This window comes from Ranitomeya imitator, chromosome 7 (assembly GCF_032444005.1).
Source record: "Ranitomeya imitator isolate aRanImi1 chromosome 7, aRanImi1.pri, whole genome shotgun sequence".
NCBI classification, from domain to species: Eukaryota; Metazoa; Chordata; class Amphibia; order Anura; family Dendrobatidae; genus Ranitomeya; species Ranitomeya imitator.
The window spans coordinates 202,963,008-202,986,310 of record NC_091288.1 but is presented as its reverse complement, the minus strand read 5'-3'; the positions used below and the strand labels follow the sequence as shown (position 1 = coordinate 202,986,310).

General features: G+C 43.2%; 1 protein-coding gene across 3 annotated transcripts in view; it reads left to right on the top strand.

The window, feature by feature from the left end:
• Positions 1-23,303, top strand: part of LOC138645258 (ankyrin repeat and fibronectin type-III domain-containing protein 1-like) — a 238,878-nt gene that overhangs the window by 194,812 nt on the left and 20,763 nt on the right. For all 3 annotated transcript variants that reach the window (XM_069734422.1, XM_069734424.1, XM_069734423.1), the window contains 3 exons: positions 20,185-20,335; positions 20,520-20,688; positions 21,611-21,777. In XM_069734422.1, coding sequence (XP_069590523.1) covers positions 20,185-20,335; positions 20,520-20,688; positions 21,611-21,777 — 487 coding nt within the window. The remainder of the gene's footprint in view (positions 1-20,184; positions 20,336-20,519; positions 20,689-21,610; positions 21,778-23,303) is intronic.

Sequence of the window (23,303 nt, the reverse complement as noted above, 5' to 3'; positions counted from 1 at the left end):
TGCTGTCTATCAATATTTACTTTAGCGCTGCGCTGGGTCAGGATTCCAGCGACTCCTGGAGCGGAGTAATGGTGGACCGACGGGCGCTCAGGAGGCGGCACTGATACCTGCAGATAGCGGGACTAATCTCAGTCATTGAAAAAAACTAAATTACTTGTAAATCCAGAAACAGGGGTATAATACCAGGACACTTCCTATAGTGAGCCCCGCTCTGGGCACTCACGGATCCGCATTGACTCACCAGTGTGCTTCTATTTAAAGCTCCATATGATCGGAGCAGCTTAGCCGGGTCCTGGAAAGCTCAGGTTCTTGCTAGTGATGGCTTTCTCCACACTGGGATACATTTCATCGTGCATTCAGCTGTCTCCTGCATTCAGCTCCAGGAATGACGGACATAGGCGGCTCAAATACAATACAAGCCCCGATCTTTGCTTATATGGGGTCTCCATTATATTTTTCGTGAATATACCCCTTTAACTCAATTTTTTTTTAATTAATGGGACTAAAATTACCTGCTTGTTAAGTTCATAATATATCTATATTGCAGTATTAATTATTTGTTTCTGTCTTTCTGCAGTCACCACTAGGGGGAGCATAGGAGCTTATTGCAAACTGTTTATTCATAGGACTCAATAATAAATCTGTATGCAGTGAGCTCCCTCTAGTGGTGACTGCAAGTTGACTGCATTATATGATTGTAAGGGAACATCATCCAATTTTTTATTAGCAAACTAATTGCCCTCTTTATTTTGGGCATATGAAGTGAACCTGACACTTGCTATAAATATGTATTCTTTTACCTGATGTAATTGTAGCTATTCTCCTGAATCTGGCGTTACTATTTGTTCCTGTGTCTCTCCGTTCCTGAGATATGGCCTCTTCTTCCTTGTAAATATATCTATTATTTTGAGCCAACTGGGTGTGGTCTTCAAGAAAACAATAGAAAAGAGTTGAGGACTATACCAATTGAATGTCCAACTTTAACACATTTTTTATCTAAACAGAATTAAAACTCTGTGCTGATTAATTTTATAACATAGCTTTAGTGCAGTCACAGTTATCTTTATTTTCAGAAATAGAGCTCCAAATCCTCTGCAAGGACATGAGTAAAATCCTGTCTGCCTATAGTCACCACTAGGGGGAGCTCAGGAGATAATCGTAAACTTTTGATGCAATAAACGCAATAAAACAGTATGCGGTGAGCTCCCTCTAGTGGCGACTGCAAGAAGGCAGTGTAACATACTTAAAGTTTACTATGTCCATAAAAATATTCAATGAACTAAGCAGAAGAGATCTATGTCATAATAAAACATTGAAAAGCTTATTAGCGAATTATATTAAGACACATGGATAAAAAATTTCTTGAAACAGGTACATAAACAAGCTGATTATAATTTCGAAATAGACACTGAATAAGAGAAAGGGGGCTCCCAACTCATTAATAATGTGTATTGGACACAGCTTATATGAATATGGCCCACAAAAGCGAAGAGCTTATAGTCCATCACTGTGCAGCCATGTCAGCAGTGTTGTTGGCTCTATAAAAGTTTAAATAGAAAAGTACATAAGCATTTCAGCTAATGTCCAAAAAACCCTTTACAACTATATTGATGTGTAAAACAGAGAAGTCTGTAACATGGGGCACAAGGAAACACCATTGGTATCAGAAAACATCTACGTGGTTAAATCAATGTGTAGGTGTAGAAGGACGCTTGCAGGAAGAAGCTAAACGTGGCAAAACGCGCGTCGGGGTAGCGGGACTTTCGCATGCCGGTGGTCTGTAAACACCATTTTATCCAGAGTCACCTTACCACGATAAGACCGTTTTGATAGCACTGTGTCCCTCTCTACAGGGTGGCACAGCAGTTGTTAACATGCAGTCCTAATGAACATGATGTACTAATCATGTAGTAATACAAGTATATAGGTGTTTGTATATGCATTGACATTGTACTATAACTATTCTTTCTACACCTACACATTGATTTAGTACCTGTGATTGAATCAAGTAGGTGTTTTCCGATACCAATGATGTTTCCTTGTGCTCCAATTGTCCAGTCTAATAGTAAGGAAATGTTATATATCGGCACATGCTGTGTGTGAGTGCATACGTTGAAGTCACCAGGGTAGGATAGTCATGGCTCTTCATATGTCCCTTCCTCTACGGCACATGCTCAGTTGTTTCCCCATTACTAGCTGTCTTTAGGGATGTCTATGGTAAGTAACACATTGATTATTGCTTATATTGTCAACACTCAGATTTCTAGATGGCGACGACCCACTGGCTAATTCTGGATATGACGTCCCTATTCTTCTCATTACCTGATGGCGGCATTGTTGTCCGGGAAGTTTTTTGTGCATGGGGTGATGTGTAGAGATCACAGGAACATGGTTTTAAATAGGAGCGTGGAAGTACAGGAAATGGTGTGAGTGTAAAAGGATCATTTGCTGGCTGAACAAACAGGCTCTAGTTAGGGCTTAGCACGGATGAGTACAAGAACCTTTCTGCAAACATCTGCTATTATATAAATTGTAACAGCACTAGGGCAGAAGTCAATCCGGACAGACTTTTTCTTTATTAAATATATTATAATATATGCCAAATGACAAGAAATGTAATATTGTAGCACTATACAGGCACTGTTCACACTTCTGTTAATAAGAATTCTCCATAAATTAAAAATTCTTTATGAATATATTATTAAATACCTGTGTCTGGGAGAGTTTGTGCCCCATCACACTATGTGGGGGCTTTCATACTGATATTATTAGATCAGATGACAGGGTGTACAGCAGTGTGAGCAGCGTCTTCTTACCTCAGCACCCTGGTATCTCCAGTACTAGATCAGGTAGACAAGGTGGATAGCAGTGTGAGCAGTGTCTTCTTACCTCAGCACCATGGTAACTCCAATATTAGGTCAGGTAGACAGGGTGGACAGCAGTGTGAGCAGCGTCTTCTTACCTCAGCACCTCTAGTATCTCCAGTACTAGATCAGGTAGAAAGGGTGGACAGCAGTGTGAGCAGCATCTTCTTACCTCAGCACCCCAAGTATCTCCAGTACTAGATCAGGTAGACAGGGTGGACAGCAGTGTGAGCAGCGTCTTCTTACCTCAGCACCCCTAGTATCTCCAGTATTAGATCAGGTAGACTGGGTGGACAGCAGTGTGAGCAGTGTCTTCTTACCTCAGCATCCTGATATCTCTAACATTAAGTCAGGTAGACCGGGTGGACAGCAGTGTGAGCAGCGTCTTCTTACCTCAGCATCCTGGTATCTCCAGTATTAGATCAGGTAGACAGGGTGGATAGCAGTGTGAGCAGCGTCTTCTTACCTCAGCACCCTGGTATCTCCTGTATTAGATCAGGTAGATAGGGTGGATAGCAGTGTGAGCAGCATCTTACCTCAGCACCCCTAGTATCTCCAGTATTAGATCAGGTAGACAGGGTGGATAGCAGTGTGAGCAGCGTCTTCTTACCTCAGCACCCCTAGTATCTCCAGTACTAGATCAGGTAGACAGGGTGGATGGCAGTGTGAGCAGCATCTTCTTACCTCAGCACCCCAAGTATCTCCAGTATTAGATCAGGTAGACTGGGTGGACAGCAGTGTGAGCAGCGTCTTCTTACCTCAGCACCCCTAGTATCTCCAGTATTAGATCAGGTAGACTGGGTGGACAGCAGTGTGAGCAGCGTCTTCTTACCTCAGCACCCCTAGTATCTCCAGTATTAGATCAGGTAGACTGGGTGGACAGCAGTGTGAGCAGCGTCTTCTTACCTCAGCACCCCTAGTATCTCCAGTATTAGATCAGGTAGACAGGGTGGACAGCAGTGTGAGCAGCGTCTTCTTACCTCAGCATCCTGATATCTCTAACATTAGGTCAGGTAGACAGGGTGGATAGCAGTGTGAGCAGCGTCTTCTTACCTCAGCACCGCTAGTATCTCAGGAATTAGATCAGTTAGACAGGGTGGACAACAGTGTGAGCAGCATCTTCTTACCTCAGCATCCTGGTATCTCCAATATTAGGTCAGATAGACAGGGTGGATAGCAGTGTGAGCAGCATCTTCTTACCTCAGCATCCAGGTATCTCCAGTATTAGATCAGATACACAGGATGGACAGCAGAGCAATGGGGTTAATCGAGAGGCAATAGATTTATTGCTAGGGTTTCTCAGCAGCATGTGTATTATACAAATATAACTTTACAGCATGCACATTAGGTATACGCTGCATTGTGCACATATACACAACACTGCTGCATGCAAAGTGCAAGTACAACCAGCTCTGTTGTATATACAGTGGCATGTAAAAGTTTGGCACCCCTGTTCAAAACTACTGCTATTGTGAACAGTTAAGCAAGTAGAAGATGAAATTATCTCTAAAAGGCTTAAATTTAAAGGGTATATCCAAGACTTTATGGAAAAAAAAATATACCTAAGCAATAGCAGGCGGTTGATTGCAACTTGCCTGCCTGTTGTGCACTACGCCGTTCTTAATGGACACAGAGCGGTCACAGACCACTCCTGCCGGGGATTCAAAAGCCTCTTACCTGCCTGTTAGTGCTTAGGCAAATTTTAAGTTTTTCCATAAGGTTCCAGATATATAATACAAGGATGACACCTTTACTTTGTATTTTTGGCAAAGAAAAAATATTTTAATCTTTTACATTTTAAAAATTACAAAAAAGGAAAATGGGCTAATGCAAAAGTTGGTTAGTACCTTGTAGCACCCACTTTTGCAAGTATAACAGGTTTTAAACATTTTTTGTATTCAGCCAAGAGTCTATCAATTCTTGTGTGAGGGATTTTCATCCATTCTTTCTTGGAAAATTCTTCCAGTTCTGTGAGATTCCTGGCTCGTCTTGCATCCTATGATTTTGGTGTCTAGCCACAGATTTTCAATGATGTTCAAATCAGGGGCCTGTGAGGGCCATTGTAAAACCTTCAGCTTGTGCCTTTTGAGGTCGCCTCTTGTGGATTTTGCCGTATTTAGGATCATTATCCATATGTGGAAGCTGTCCTATCTTCAACTTCAGCTTTTTTACAGATAGGGTTGTGTTTGCATGAAGAATCTGTTAAAATTTCACAAAAGAAGAGAAAAAAAAGACTAGACGAATAATGGTGTGCACATCCACATAGTAAAATATAAGAAAAACCTTTATTACACCTCAAGACAAAACAACATTCAAAAACATGTAAAATACATATTACATGACCAATAAACCATTACCCCCAAAGAACTATGCCAATTAGGCATAGAGTGAAACAAATGAAATAATCAATATTATATTTATAAAATGCTCAATAATGGTCCATGTACACCACAATATGGGTCTAGTCAGTAAGCACAAGCAAATATTAGTGGCAAGCCATACAGCATCCCAAAAATAATGTGACCACAGAAGTATGTATAATGAATACAATACATCTTACATGGTATATATGCACATGATTGCTGTCGCAAGCCTGCCGCATTGGGAAAACATGTAATAATGCATCCCAACCCCCAGATCACTGGTGTGTTATCCTAAAAGGTATGGGAATAGATTCTCACATTACCAACTGAGAAGAAAGGCTGTAAGATGGAGCCATCTTATACAGGATAAGAGGGGGTGAGGTAAAGGCCTTACCTTGATTATTTCATTTGTTTCACGTGCCATTAGCTGCAAACCAAACCACAAAGCATTATTGATCCATCCCCATGCTTAATGGTTAGCGAGATGGTCTTCTCCTGAAAATTCTGTGCTCTTTTTTTCTCCACACCTTTGATCATTGTGGCCAAATAGTCATATTTTAAACTCATCAGTTCACAGGACTTGTTTCCAAAATGAATCAGGTTTGCTTAGATTTTCTTTTGCAGACTTCTGTGGCTGTATTATATGTTGAGTACGCAGGAGAGGTTTTCTTTTGATGACTATCCCATGAAGGCCATATTTGTGCAGGTGTCTCTGAAAAGTAGAACAATGTACCAAAACTCCAGCATCTGATCAATCTTTCTGAAGGTCTTTTACAATCAAGAAGGGGTTCTAATTTTCCTCTCTAGCAATCCTACGAGCAGCTCTCACTGAAATTTTGCTTGGTCTTACAGACTTTACCTTGACCTCAACTGTTCCTGTTAATTGCCATTTCTTAATTACATTTCAAACTGAGGAAAGGGAAACATAAAAATGCTTTGCTACCCTTCTTATAGCCTTCTCCTGCTTTGTGGGCCTCAACCATTTTGATTTTCAGAGTGCTAGGCAGCTGCTTAGAAGAACCCATGGCTGATGTTTTTTGGCACAAGGTCAGATGAGGTTAGGTGTTTATAAAGCTGGAAAATTTGCACCACTTAGCCTTTCCTAATGATGATAGTGAACAAGCTATTACCCTAACAGATGAATTAAGCTCTAAAAACCTTGGCCAAAGCTTACTGCACACACAAACACAAAGCTGTAAGGGTGACCAAATCTTTGCATCGGCCCATTTTCCTTTTTGTAATTTTTAAAATGTAAAAAATTACAATATATATATATATATATATATATATATATATATATATATATATATATATATATATATATATATATATATACACACACAGTGGGGCAAAAAAGTATTTAGTCAGTCAGCAATAGTGCAAGTTCCACCACTTAAAAAGATGAGAGGCGTCTGTAATTTACATCATAGGTATACCTCAACTATGGGAGACAAACTGAGAAAAAAAAATCCAGAAAATCACATTGTCTGTTTTTTTAACATTTTATTTGCATATTATGGTGGAAAATAAGTATTTGGTCAGAAACAAAATTTCATCTCAATACTTTGTAATATATCCTTTGTTGGCAATGACAGAGGTCAAACATTTTCTGTAAGTCTTCACAAGGTTGCCACACACTGTTGTTGGTATGTTGGCCCATTCCTCCATGCAGATCTCCTCTAGAGCAGTGATGTTTTTGGCTTTTCGCTTGGCAACACGGACTTTCAACTCCCTCCAAAGGTTTTCTATAGGGTTGAGATCTGTAGTCTGGCTAGGCCACTGTTGTGAATTCTGTGGCTGAGTTCACTTCTGTGGTCACAAGTGGTATTGCAGTCTCTGGGCTTCCTCCCTCAGGTGTTTTGGTGAGCTCGTTGGCTGCCTTGCTATTTAGCTCCACCTGAGTCTGTCTTCCTTGCTCCTTGTCAATGTTCCAGTGTTGGATCTGAGCTACTGCATCTTTCCTTGGGCCTGCTGCTCTGCTAGATAAGTGCTTCTAGTTTGTTTTCTGTTTTTTCTGTCCAGCTTGTTATTATCTTTTGCTGGAAGCTCTGAGAAGCAAAGGGGTGCACCGCCGTGCTGTTAGTTCGGCACGGTGGGTCTTTTTGCCCCTTTGCGTGGTTTTCGTTTTAGGGTTTTTTGTAGACTGCATAGTTCTCTTTGCTATCCTCGCTCTGTCTAGAATATCGGGCCTCACTTTGCTGAATCTATTTCATTCCTACGTTTGTCTTTTCATCTTGCTAACAGTCATTATATGTGGGGGCTGCCTATTCCTTTGGGGTATTTCTCTGAGGTAAGTCAGGCTTGTATTTCTATCTTCAGGCTAGTCAGCTCCTCAGGCAGTGCCGAGTTGCATAGGTAGTTGATAGGCGCAATCCACTGCTGCTTCCAGTTGTGTGAGGATAGATCAGGTACTGCAGTCTACAGAGATTCCACGTCTCAGAGCTCGTCCTATTGTTTTGGGTTATTGCCAGATCTCTGTATGTGCGCTGATTACTGCACGCTGTGTTGCCTGATTGCCAGCCATAACAGTACAAGGAGCCATTCAATGATTTCCAATAGAGGGAAAAAAGAAATCCTGACATCATTTTTTTTTCTTAGCTCTGTCTTCAGTCTTTTTTTTCCCCTAGACATTAGAGTGCTTCAGGACACAGCTGTGGACATGGATATTCAGGCTCTGTGCTCCTCAATGGATAATCTCGTTGTAAATGTACAAAAGATTCAAGATACTATTGATCAGAAATCGATGCTAGAACCAAGAATTCCGATTCCTGATTTGTTTTTTGGTGACAGAACTAAGTTCCTGAGCTTCAGAAATAATTGTAAGCTATTTTTGGCCTTGAAACCTCATTCTTCTGGTAATCCTATTCAACAGGTTTTGATTATTATTTCTTTTTTGCGCGGCGACCCACAGGACTGGGCGTTTTCTCTTGCACCAGGAGATTCTGCATTGAGTAATGTTGATGCATTTTTCCAGGCGCTGGGATTGCTTTACGATGAGCCTAATTCAGTGGATCAAGCTGAGAAAAATCTGCTGGCTTTATGCCAGGGTCAGGATGATGTAGAAGTATATTGTCAGAAATTTAGAAAATGGTCAGTACTCACTCTGTGGAATGAATCTGCACTAGCGGCTTTGTTCAGAAAGGGTCTCTCTGAAGCTCTTAAGGATGTAATGGTGGGATTTCCTATGCCTGCTGGTTTGAATGAGTCTATGTCCTTGGCCATTCAGATCGGTCGTCGCTTGCGCGAGCGTAAATCTGTGCACCATCTGGCGGTATTGTCTGAGAGTAAGCCTGAGCCTATGCAGTGCGACAGGACTATGACTAAAGTAGAACGGCACGAACACAGACGTCTGAACAGACTGTGTTTCTATTGTGGTGATTCTACTCATGCTATTTCTAATTGTCCTAAACGCACTAGGCGGTTCGATAGCTATTATTATTATTATTATTTATTATTATAGCGCCATTTATTCCATGGCGCTTTACATGTGAGGAGGGGTATACATAATAAAACAAGTACAATAATCTTGAAAAATACAAGTCACAACTGGTACAGGAGGAGAGAGGACCCTGCCCGCGAGGGCTCACAATCTACAAGGGATGGGTGAGGATACAGTAGGTGAGGGTAGAGCTGGCCGTGCAGCGGTTTGGTCAATCGGTGGTTACTGCAGGTTGTAGGCTTGTCGGAAGAGGTGGGTCTTCAGGTTCTTTTTGAAGGTTTCGATGGTAGGCGAGAGTCTGATATGTTGTGGTAGAGCATTCCAGAGTAGGGGGGATGCACGAGAGAAATCTTGTATGCGATTGTGGGAAGAGGAGATAATAGGGGAGTAGAGAAGGAGATCTTGTGAGGATCGGAGGTTGCGTGCAGGAAAGTACCGGGAGACGAGGTCACAGATGTATGGAGGAGACAGGTTGTGGATGGCGAATAGCTCTGCCGTTATTGGTACTGTACAGTCCAAATTCCTTTTGTCCATTACCTTAATGTGCTCTTTGTCATCATATTCTGTCATGGCGTTTGTGGATTCAGGCGCTGCCCTGAATCTGATGGATTTGGATTATGCTAAACGTTGTGGATTTTTCTTGGAGCCTTTGCGGTGTCCTATTCCGTTGAGAGGAATTGATGCTACACCTCTGGCCAAGAATAAGCCTCAGTACTGGGCCCAGCTGACCATGTGCATGGCTCCTGCACATCAGGAAGTTATTCGCTTTTTGGTACTGCATAATTTGCATGATGTGGTCGTGTTGGGGTTGCCATGGCTACAAACCCATAATCCAGTATTGGATTGGAACTCTATGTCGGTAACCAGCTGGGGTTGTCAGGGAGTACATGGTGATGTTCCATTTTTGTCTATTTCGTCATCCATTCCTTCTGACATCCCAGAGTTCTTGTCGGACTTTCAGGATGTATTTGAAGAGTCCAAGTCTGATGCCCTTCCTCCGCATAGGAATTGTGATTGTGCTATCGATTTGATTCCTGGTAGTAAATTCCCTAAGGGTCGTTTATTTAATTTGTCCGTGCCTGAACACACCGCTATGCGCAGTTATGTGAAGGAGTCCCTGGAGAAGGGACATATTCGCCCATCGTCGTCACCATTGGGAGCAGGGTTCTTTTTTGTAGCCAAGAAGGATGGTTCGCTAAGACCGTGTATTGATTACCGCCTTCTTAATAAGATCACTGTTAAGTTTCAGTATCCCTTGCCATTGATTTCTGACTTGTTTGCTCGGATTAAGGGGGCTAGTTGGTTTACTAAGATTGATCTTCGTGGTGCGTATAATCTGGTGAGAATCAGGCAGGGAGATGAATGGAAAACGGCATTTAATACGCCCGAGGGTCATTTTGAGTATCTGGTGATGCCGTTCGGACTTGCCAATGCTCCATCTGTTTTTCAGTCTTTTATGCATGACATTTTCCGTGAGTATCTGGATAAATTCTTGATTGTTTACTTGGATGACATTTTGATCTTCTCAGATGATTGGGAGTCTCATGTGAAGCAAGTCAGAATGGTTTTCCAGGTACTGCGTGCTAATTCCTTGTTCGTGAAGGGATCAAAGTGTCTCTTCGGTGTGCAGAAAGTTTCATTTTTGGGGTTCATCTTTTCCCCTTCTACTATCGAGATGGATCCGGTTAAGGTTCAGGCCATCCAGGATTGGACTCAGCCGACATCTCTAAAAAGTTTGCAGAAATTCCTGGGCTTTGCTAATTTTTATCGTCGCTTCATCTGTAATTTTTCTAGCATTGCCAGACCATTGACCGATTTGACCAAGAAGGGTGCTGATTTGGTTAATTGGTCTTCTGCTGCCGTGGAAGCTTTTCAGGAGTTGAAGCGTCGTTTTTGCTGTGCCCCTGTGTTGTGTCAACCTGATGTTTCTCTTCCGTTCCAGGTCGAGGTTGATGCTTCTGAGATTGGTGCAGGGGCGGTTTTGTCACAGAGAGGTTCTGGTTGCTCAGTGTTCAAACCATGTGCTTTCTTTTCCAGGAAATTTTCTGCTGCTGAGCGTAATTATGATGTGGGCAACCGAGAGTTGCTGGCCATGAAGTGGGCATTCGAGGAGTGGCGTCATTGGCTTGAGGGTGCTAAGCATCGCGTGGTGGTTTTGACTGATCATAAGAACCTTACTTATCTTGAGTCTGCCAAGCGCTTGAATCCTAGACAGGCCCGTTGGTCGTTATTTTTTGCTCGTTTTGATTTTGTGATTTCATACCTTCCGGGCTCTAAAAATGTGAAGGCGGATGCTCTGTCTAGGAGTTTTGTGCCCGACTCTCCGGGGTTATCTGAGCCGGCGAGTATCCTCAAGGAAGGAGTCATTGTGTCTGCCATCTCCCCTGATTTGCGGAGAGTGTTGCAGAAATTTCAGGCTAATAAACCTGATCGTTGTCCGGCCGAGAAACTGTTCGTCCCTGATAGGTGGACTAGTAAAGTTATCTCTGAACTTCATTGTTCGGTGCTGGCCGGTCATCCAGGAATCTTTGGTACCAGGGAGTTGGTTGCTAGATCCTTCTGGTGGCCATCTCTGTCACGGGATGTGCGTGCTTTTGTGCAGTCCTGTGGAATTTGTGCTAGGGCTAAGCCCTGCTGTTCACGTGCCAGTGGGTTGCTTTTGCCCTTGCCGGTCCCGAAGAGGCCTTGGACACATATTTCGATGGATTTCATTTCTGACCTTCCCGTTTCTCAAAAGATGTCTGTCATTTGGGTGGTCTGTGATCGCTTTTCTAAAATGGTCCATCTGGTGCCCTTGGTTAAATTGCCTTCCTCCTCTGATTTGGTGCCTTTGTTCTTCCAGCATGTGGTTCGTTTACATGGCATTCCTGAGAATATTGTTTCTGACAGAGGTTCCCAGTTTGTCTCGAGGTTCTGGCGAGCCTTTTGTGGTAGGATGGGCATTGACCTATCTTTTTCCTCGGCCTTCCATCCTCAGACTAATGGCCAGACCGAACGAACCAATCAGACCTTGGAAACATATCTGAGATGTTTTGTTTCCGCTGACCAGGATGATTGGGTGTCATTTTTGCCGTTGGCTGAGTTCGCCCTTAATAATCGGGCCAGCTCGGCTACCTTGGTCTCTCCATTTTTCTGCAATTCTGGGTTCCATCCTCGTTTCTCTTCAGGACAGGTTGAGTCTTCGGACTGTCCTGGTGTGGATTATGTGGTGGACAGGTTGCAGCAGATCTGGACTCAGGTAGTGGACAATTTGACCTTGTCCCAGGAGAAGGCTCAGCTTTTCGCTAATCGCAGACGCCGTGTGGGACCCCGACTTCGTGTTGGGGATCTGGTTTGGTTATCTTCTCGTCATATACCTATGAAGGTTTCCTCTCCTAAATTTAAACCTCGTTTTATTGGTCCGTATAGGATTTCTGAGATTCTCAATCCGGTGTCTTTTCGTCTGACCCTCCCAGACTCCTTTTCCATACATAATGTATTCCATAGGTCGTTGTTGAGGAGATACGTGGCACCTATGGTTCCATCTGTGGAGCCTCCTGCCCCTGTTTTGGTGGAGGGGGAATTGGAGTATATTGTGGAGAAGATTTTGGATTCTCGTGTCTCTAGACGGAAACTCCAGTATCTGGTCAAATGGAAGGGTTATGCTCAGGAAGATAATTCCTGGGTTTTTGCCTCTGATGTCCATGCCCCAGATCTTGTTCGTGCCTTTCATGTGGCTCATCCTGGTCGGCCTGGGGGTTCTGGTGAGGGTTCGGTGACCCCTCCTCAAGGGGGGGGTACTGTTGTGAATTCTGTGGCTGAGTTCACTTCTGTGGTCACAAGTGGTATTGCAGTCTCTGGGCTTCCTCCCTCAGGTGTTTTGGTGAGCTCGTTGGCTGCCTTGCTATTTAGCTCCACCTGAGTCTGTCTTCCTTGCTCCTTGTCAATGTTCCAGTGTTGGATCTGAGCTACTGCATCTTTCCTTGGGCCTGCTGCTCTGCTAGATAAGTGCTTCTAGTTTGTTTTCTGTTTTTTCTGTCCAGCTTGTTATTATCTTTTGCTGGAAGCTCTGAGAAGCAAAGGGGTGCACCGCCGTGCTGTTAGTTCGGCACGGTGGGTCTTTTTGCCCCTTTGCGTGGTTTTCGTTTTAGGGTTTTTTGTAGACTGCATAGTTCTCTTTGCTATCCTCGCTCTGTCTAGAATATCGGGCCTCACTTTGCTGAATCTATTTCATTCCTACGTTTGTCTTTTCATCTTGCTAACAGTCATTATATGTGGGGGCTGCCTATTCCTTTGGGGTATTTCTCTGAGGTAAGTCAGGCTTGTATTTCTATCTTCAGGCTAGTCAGCTCCTCAGGCAGTGCCGAGTTGCATAGGTAGTTGATAGGCGCAATCCACTGCTGCTTCCAGTTGTGTGAGGATAGATCAGGTACTGCAGTCTACAGAGATTCCACGTCTCAGAGCTCGTCCTATTGTTTTGGGTTATTGCCAGATCTCTGTATGTGCGCTGATTACTGCACGCTGTGTTGCCTGATTGCCAGCCATAACAGGCCACTCCAGGACCTTGAAATGCTTCTTACGAAGCCACTCCTTCGTTGCCCTGGCGGTGTGCTTTGGATCATTGTCATGTTGAAAGACCCAGCCACGTTTCATCTTCAATGCCCTTGCTGATGGAAGGAGGTTTGCACTCAAAATCTCACGATACATGGCCCCATTCATTCTTTCATGTACCCGGATCAGTCGTCCTGGCCCCTTTGCAGAGAAACAGCCCCAAAGCATGATGTTTCCACCACCATGCTTTACAGTAGGTATGGTGTTTGATGGATGCAACTCAGTATTCTTTTTCCTCCAAACACGACAAGTTGTGTTTCTACCAAACAGTTCCAGTTTGGTTTCATCAGACCATAGGACATTCTCCCAAAACTCCTCTGGATCATCCAAATGCTCTCTAGCAAACTTCAGACGGGCCCGGACATGTACTGGCTTAAGCAGTGGGACACGTCTGGCACTGCAGGATCTGAGTCCATGGTGGCGTAGTGTGTTACTTATGGTAGGCCTTGTTACATTGGTCCCAGCTCTCTGCAGTTCATTCACTAGGTCCCCCCGCGTGGTTCTGGGATTTTTGCTCACCGTTCTTGTGATCATTCTGACCCCACGGGGTGGGATTTTGCGTGGAGCCCCAGATCGAGGGAGATTATCAGTGGTCTTGTATGTCTTCCATTTTCTAATTATTGCTCCCACTGTTGATTTCTTCACTCCAAGCTGGTTGGCTATTGCAGATTCAGTCTTCCCAGCCTGGTGCAGGGCTACAATTTTGTTTCTGGTGTCCTTTGACAGCTCTTTGGTCTTCACCATAGTGGAGTTTGGAGTCAGACTGTTTGAGGGTGTGCACAGGTGTCTTTTTATACTGATAACAAGTTTAAACAGGTGCCATTACTACAGGTAATGAGTAGAGGAAAGAGGAGACTCTTAAAGAAGAAGTTACATGTCTGTGAGAGCCAGAAATCTTGATTGTTTGTTTCTGACCAAATACTTATTTTCCACCATACTATGCAAATAAAATGTTAAAAAAACAGACAATGTGATTTTCTGGATTTTTTTTTCTCAGTTTGTCTCCCATAGTTGAGGTCTACCTATGATGTAAATTACAGACGCCTCTCATCTTTTTAAGTGGTGGAACTTGCACTATTGCTGACTGACTAAATACTTTTTTGCCCCACTGTATATATATATATATATATATATATATATATATATATATATATATATACATATATATATATATATATATATATATATATATATATATATATATATATATATACATATATACATATATATATATATATATATATATATATACATATATATATATATATATATATATATATATATATATACATATATATATACATATATACATATATATATATATATATATACACATATATATACATATATATATACATATATATATATATATATACACATATACATACATATATATATATATATACATATATATATATACATACACATATATATACATACATATATATATATATACATATATATATACATATATACATATATATACATACATATATATATATATATACATATATATATACATATATACATATATATACATATATACATATATATACACATATACATATATATACACATATATACATATATACATATATACATATATAGATTCAAGATTCAAAGAAGCTTTATTGGCAGGACCAAATACACATCAGTTTTGCCAAAGCAAGTGTATAGAGGCAATAGGGATAGGGACTGAGGGGATGTTGGGTAGGAGCTGTGGGGGGAGGTGGATGGGGCAGATCCAGGTTGGGGGCTATAGTCCATGGCATAGGGGAGGTGGATGGGGCAGATCCAGGGTGGGGGCTATAGTCCATGGCATAGGGGAGGTGGATGGGGGCAGATCCAGGGTGGGGGCTATAGTCCATGGCATAGGGGAGGTGGATGGGGCAGGTTCAGGTTGGGGGCTATAGTCCATGGCATAGGGGAGGTGGATGGGGCAGGTCCATTGTGGGGGCTATAGTCCATGGCATAGGGGAGGTGGATGGGGCAGATCCAGGTTGGGGGCTATAGTCCATGGCATCATAGTTCTCTTTCTCGCAGTCTATGGCATTCGCTCACATACCGCGCTGCTATCTCCACCGCTCTCTCTTCTTCTCCCAGCAAGATATATGTTTTCTCTTCCTCCTTCATGGTGATGAAGTCTGGGAAGAGATGTGAGAGTCTCCTGAAGTGAGTGTCCCTCACTGCTGAGTATTTGGAGCAGTGTAGCAGGAAGTGGGTTTCGTCCTCTATGGCCTCCTGGTCACAGTGTTGGCACAGTCTTTCCTCCCTGGGCTTGTAGCTCTGCCTGTGTCGGCCACATTCGATGGCCAGACTGTGGGCGCTGAGTCTATATCGGCTCAGGATCTGGCGGTCTCTGGGGTCCGGGAGTTTCTCCAGATATGGGGCCAGTCTGTAGTCTCTCTGTAGGCTCCGGTACATGGTCAGTTTCTGTGAGCTGATGATATCATTCTTCCAGTCACTGACATACCTCTCCTGGCCTTCATCTGCCATCTTCCTAATTCCGGCTTTTGTCAGGTTGTTGTGATTGGTGTTCTGCTCCGGTTGGGTTTGGCTGGGCTGTTCCGGGGGTTCTGGTTTTTCTGTTTCACCTTCATGTATCAGGGCTTTATGGTGATGGGAGCTTGGATTGCTCCTATGCAGGTGAGCCCGGAATGACAGCGCCCTCTTTAGAACTGTCAGGTGTAGAGGGAATCTGCCCAGCTCGGCCCGACAAGCACTGTTGGAGGTGCTCCGATGGACCTGGAGAAGGTGCTTGCAGAATTCCAGGTGGAATATTTCTGTTGGACTGGAGTCCCACTTTGACCAGTCTGGGTAGGTGTGAGGACCCCAGACTTCGCTGCCATACAGGAGGATTGGGGCGATGATGGAGTCGAAGATTTTTAGCCAGACCCTCACTGGTGGCTTCAGATGGTAGAGTGTCCTTCGGATGGCATAGAAGGTTTTGCAGGCCTTGTCTTTCAGGGTCTCTATGGCTTGTTTGAAGTTCCCTGACCGGTGAATCTCTAGGCCCAGGTAGGTATATTTGTCCGTTCCTGTGAGGTCGCAGTTGTTGAGGATAAATGATGGGTGTTGGTCTGATCTTCTCTTTCTCCTCTGGAACACCATGGTGTTGGTTTTCTTTAGGTTGACCGGTAGGGCCCAGGTGGAGCTGAATTTCTCTAGGATTTTCAGGTTGTCCTGGAGGCCTTTCTCGGTTGGTGACAGCAGCAGCAGGTCATCTGCATACAGCAGGAATTTCACCTGAGCGTCGTGGAGGGTGAGTCCTGGTGCTGAGGAGGATTCCAGGGCGGTAGCCAGCTCGTTGATGTAGATGTTGAAGAGCGTTGGGCTTAGGCTGCAGCCTTGTCTTACTCCGCGGCTCTGCTGGAAAAAAGCCGTTCTTTTGCCGCTCACACTCACGCTGCAGCTGCTCTCGGTGTAGGAGCTTTTGATGACATCGTAGGTCTTTCCTCCTATTCCACTCTCCAGCAGTTTCAGGAATAAGCCCGGGTGCCACACTGAATCAAATATATATATATATACACATATACATACATATATACATATATATATATATATATATACATATACATATATATACATATATACATATATATATATATATATATATATATATATATACATATATACATACACATATATATATACATACACATATATATATATACATATATATATACATACACATATATATATACATATATATATATATATATATATATACATATATATATATATATATATATATATACACACACACACATATATATATATATATATATATATATATATATATATATATATATATATACACACACATATATATATATATATATATATATATATATATATATATATATATATATATATATATATTCTCCTAAAATACAAAGGAAATGTGTCAATGTTAACTTTAGCCCTTTCAGATATCATTTCATCTTCCACTTGCTTAACTGTTCACAATAACAGTAATTTTGACCAGGGGTGCCCAAACTTTTACATGCCACTGTATATACACACAAAGTTCTCCTACACACACACCACATCTCTCCTACATACACACATCATTATTCTCCTACATACAAACTCCACAGCTCTCCTACATACACACCAGTTATCTATATGCACTCCTACATACCCACACCACAGCTCTCCTACATACCCACACCACAGCTCTCCTACATACCCACACCACAGCTTTCCTACATACAGCTCTACTACATACACAATCCACTGTTCTCCCACATACAGCTCTACTACATACACACACCCCAGCTCTGCTACATAGGCACACCACAGCTCTACTACATAGGCACACCACAGCTCTGCTACATACACACACCACAGCTCTGCTACATACACACACCACAGTTCTCCTACGTACAGCTCTACTACATACACATCCCATAGTTCTCCCACCTAGACTCACCACAGCTCTGCTACATACAAATATGTACACACACATGCTTATGATATGTAAAAACTATCAGTAGACTGTCATTTTTATCAGCAGCACCCATCCTGTTTCTTGGCGAGAGCGATTATTTTTAAGCAAGCTTGAAAATAATTTAATTCAACGAATCACCGTTTCGCTCGTTCATCGTGTAAAGGGCAGTCTGTTTTACACTGCCCAATTATTGGAAAATTACACACATTTGACATGTTATCAGTAATATATATTTGTGAATCATTTCATGCAAAATACAACTAGATAATTGGGCTATTTCTGCTGGTTTTTTGAAGTCTATTGTTGTTGCCAAGTCTGGGCCAACCGTGATATCCTGTAGACCTTTCTGTGGACCAGATGGACCCTAATAAGCACAATTTAGTGTGATGGAGGATACTGCTGATTTTACAGCAGGTACATTATATGGGGGCATTTCCTAAAGTAAGAAGAGGTTGTAGGACAAGCAGCACACACTTTCTTCTAGGGCATTTGTGCCTTCATACACACAGTGCCTACTCCTTGTTATGGTCCTTTTCCCAGCACCTTATATAAGAGGAGATTATTTTTGCGTACACATTGCTCCCATTGGATGTAGGATATTTTGTTAGCTTCGTTTTCCCAGAGAGTCGTAGTATCGTTTGGCTTAAGAATTTTGCAAGATGTATAGACTGGCATCACCCTAGACGAGGAATGGATGGAGACACCTTACACTACGCAGCGCAGCATGCTCAGTTTACCTTCGCCATGCCAAAGTCATTTCACTGAGGCACGTACCCGGCCACTGTGCTCTATTTAGGTCCTCGGCTAGCTTTCACCTTCCCCCATCCACCAGTGCAGGGAGCGCACACACGTTGCACATTTGAAATTAACTCATGTTTCAGGATTTTAATCCCACCATCATCAGTTGCCTGGATGGACAGAATTGAAATATCTGCCTGTAGTATCACCTGTCGCTGCTTTTCCCGATGGTCACTAATCCTTGTGCACAGGGTTAAGCCATGAGAACTGAGGCTGCAAATTTTTTCTGATCTGTCTGTATCTGGGGAATTAACCCAGTCAATCCCCGAAGCCCCTTAACAGCTCCTGAGGCGCCATTCCTTCTGCAGCGTCTGAGCACATATTTCGGCACAGGGTTTTGAACAGCAGGAGAAGCAGACATATTTACTATATGCGGCCTCCATTGGCTGGAGTCTGGTCTGAGCCTAACAAGCAACAAACTACCAATTCCTAGTAGCGGCAAAGACCGTCCTATCTCAGAGGAGAGAATCCAGAATGGTTCAGCATAAGGTCAAGCTAGTGAAAGTGTTGATATTGGATAAAGGGTCCATATTGTTTCTGGAACTCTTCCGCATTAGGTTCAATCAGTATTGGAGCGGTTATCGTCTTCCTATGTATATTTAGACTTGTACAGTCTAATGTGGTGAATTAAGAGCTAAATAACCATATATTTCGGCTTTGAGAAGACATACGGGCATATCTGCTAATCCTATGTAATCTATAGATGACGTAGACTTAGACTAGACAGTCTAAAAGTGATCCACAGTGGGACAACATCTTTAGACACACTCTAGGTCAGATTTTTTTCAACAATTTTTTTTTTCCCAATTTTTGCCACCTCTTAAGCCACCCCTCAATTTCCAACTAAGACACATCCTTGAGGTCTTCCCTTTTTTTACGTCTAAAAGTAGACAATTTGCAACAAAATTAGCCAATTTCTGCCAGATGGCTTCTGGCAATAAACAAATTGATTAGAATTCTCTGTGATCAACTATAATCAGTAAGGAAACCTGGAAGCAATTGCTCAGTTTCCCTGCAGCGCCTCCACAGGGTAAATGGAGCATTACATGCTTAGTGGAATCAATAGGCTGTAGGGTCCTCCACTGTCAGAGACGTTCTTTGTAGCTTTCCTTTCACCTACATAATGGATATCCTGAACAGGGAGACCCCCGCCTGCTCATAGGAGCATCTGACGGAGACCAGACAATCACGGTATAGCTGAGCAATGGCCACATGTTCTCTAACCATAAATGAGAAACGATGGACTTTGATTGTCCCTTCCACAAGCGCTGCCACAAACTTATGAGGTCAAAATGATTATTAATAAGTTTTACCCTGTACCCCATACATCATGCATGTTGTCGACAGCACATGCCAAATTTACAGATGAGCTGCCGACATCACTTATTTCATGGCACACCTCAACGATCCAAGTAGCCACAGAAAAAGCTTGGTAATCGATGGCCGGGAACGAGCTGATTATTGGCTTTAAGTCTTTGTTCTCCCGTGGAAATTAGCCATGATGGCGTGGTCTTAAAATGGGGTCTGTCATACTGTTTGTCGTTTTGTTGCTACATTTCGGGGACTCATTTGATTGTCTTTATTTATAACTTTGGCCTTTATTCTGATTTACGTAGTTTTGCCGCGACTTTGTGTTTCCGGCTGTAAGGTGTAATCTGATTGTTGTATCCTACTTAGGGAAGAATGGGAATGGCTCCAGACTTTGGCCAACGTGGACGAACCGATGAACAACGAGCAGGACTCAGAAAGCAGCCAAAACCTATTGCTGCAGGAACTTCGGACGGCTGTGAAAGATCTAATGAGTCAAGTCAACATTCCCCTGCAAGAGGTAGCCGTCCTCTGCAAAGCCGATAACTGTGTGATAAAGGAGAGGGCAATGTAACCTCACCCTTCTTAGTGCCACCAATACAACGTGGCACACTAATGTCAGTGAATTTCTTCTGGAGAAGTGTTATAGTCAGGACACAACTGCGAGGAAAGCCACCTCATTGCTCATCGTACTCTGTTCACAGGCTAAAGATTTCCGGCTATACAGTCAAGAAGTGCTGGAGTTCGGGGGTCAGGTGTCTCTGCTGCTGTTGCTTCCTCCGTCTGATGATGTTTGCACAGCCCCGGGCCAGAACAATCCATATACCCCTTACTCAGGATTCCTCACACTGCCCCTGCAAATATTTGAGCTGGGTAAGAGTCCTAACATCACTTTCCGTCCCACTTATACCCTGCCTGTCTTAGCCAATAATACGCTATAGTACCACCACCAAGCCAGTGTTAGTCCAAGATGGCCATCAGTGGTTCAGTCAGTAAATTAAGACGGTGACAGCATCCAAAGCTAAAAAGGTTCCTGTTTTTACAGGAAGATGACAACGTTTCAACCCCAACAGATGGGTCTTCATCAATCCATAACAGTAACCATGCATAACTCACATATTTAACCTCTGAATCACTAATTTAACCAATTGCCTATAATATAAATATAGACAAATCATATGTACTCATTGTCCTGATGTGAAGGACGTACGTCAAATAAAGACGCGACCGATTGTGTCTCGGAGCACAATGGTCATCGATGTCTCCCCGACCACATGCAACATGTAGAGTGCAAGTCGCACAATGAACTAATAACAGATAGCACAGAGGCGGTATTACACAGTGACCTTATTAGTAACAGTTTAGGATTTAGTTTTTCATTTTCTGTGTGTTTCATTCTAGTAAACATGACGTGAGCTCTTTGTATCAGGTACTTGTGATCACGCTGGGATAAGAGCTGTAAGGCATTATTAGCTGGGAACGTGCCAGTCCCTGGTGTCTTCCCAGGAAACCAGGGATAGAAACAAAAACATTCATGAAACCCACATTCCCATCAGGGGGCTCCACATCACGTCACACGTAATTAAAAAACAAACAAACACAACTGCCGAATCCGAGTAGTTTTTCTTGCTAAAAGTAAGAAAATAATTTCTAAATTTAAAAAAAATTGTGGCGGCGATCACAGCGTGTGACAATAACAGACATGTGGAAAACATCCTAGGGCATCTCTGCTTTTACTTTTCCATTAATTGTATATTGTAATGAACTGAGCACACTTTTCCTTTTATTTTTACAGTTCACTTTTTCACTTATGATCGGGATTTCATCAGTCAGTATTGTCAGTTATCAGCCCTGTTGGAATTGGAGTCTCTCCTGTCACAGCAGAGTCTCCGGGAAGCCTTCTCCGACACGGAGCTTACAACTGCAAAGCAGCGACATCAGCAAGTTCAGGACTTTATCCAGGTAACGAACAACAACCATGAAAAATGGAAAACTCCATAATTGCAGTGACTCTCCTTGTTCAAGGCCACGGGTCACATACTGTACCAGAAGTATCACTCCTTGTCCATTATCATAGGCCACAGACGTACAGTAAATTCACACTGCTTATCAGTGCAATGGAATAGATACTTGCACTGTCCTGTTACATGGTCACATGCCTGCAGTATATCTCCCTGTCCTGTTCTACGGTCAAATACCTGCAGTATCTCTCCCTGTCCTGTTCTACGGTCACATACCTGCAGTACCTCTCCCTGTCCTGTTCTACGGTCACATACCTGCAGTACCTCTCCCTGTCCTGTTCTACGGTCACATACCTGCAGTACCTCTCCCTGTCCTGTTCTACGGTCACATACCTGCAGTACCTCTCCCTGTCCTGTTCTACGGTCACATACCTGCAGTACCTCTCCCTGTCCTGTTCTACGGTCACATACCTGCAGTACCTCTCCCTGTCCTGTTCTACGGTCACATACCTGCAGTACCTCTCCCTGTCCTGTTCTACGGTCACATACCTGCAGTACCTCTCCCTGTCCTGTTCTATGGTCACATACCTGCAGTATCTCTCCCTGTCCTGTTCTTTGGTCACATACCTGCAGTATCTCTCACTGTCCTGTTCTTTGGTCACATACCTGCAGTATCTCTCCCTGTCCTGTTCTACGGTCACATACCTGCAGTATCTCTCCCTATCCTGTTCTACGGTCACATACCTGCAGTATCTCTCCCTGTCCTGTTCTACGGTCACATACCTGCAGTATCTCTCCCTGTCCTGTTCTATGGTCACATACCTACAGTATCTCTCCGTCATGTTCTACAGTCACATACCTGCAGTATCTCTCCCTATCCTGTTCTACGGTCACATACCTGCAGTATCTCTCCCTGTCCTGTTCTACGGTCACATACCTGCAGTATCTCTCCCTGTCCTGTTCTATGGTCACATACCTGCAGTATCTCTCCCTATCCTGTTTCATGGTCAGGTCACATACCTGCAGTACCTCTCCCTGTCCTGTTCTTTGGTCACATACCTGCCGTACCTCTCCCTGTCCTGTTCTATGGTCACATACCTGCAGTATCTCTCCGTCATGTTCTACAGTCACATACCTGCAGTATCTCTCCCTGTCCTGTTCTACGGTCACATACCTGCAGTATCTCTCCGTCATGTTCTACGGTCACATACCTGCAGTATCTCTCCGTCATGTTCTATGGTCACATACCTGCAGTACCTCTCACTGTCCTGTTCTACGGTCACATACCTGCAGTACCTCTCACTGTCCTGTTCTACGGTCACATACCTGCAGTACCTCTCACTGTCCTGTTCTACGGTCACATACCTGCAGTATCTCTCCCTGTCCTGTTCTACGGTCACATACCTACAGTATCTCTCCGTCATGTTCTACGGTCACATACCTGCAGTATCTCTCCCTGTCCTGTTCTATGGTCACATACCTGCAGTATCTCTCCGTCATGTTCTACAGTCACATACCTGCAGTATC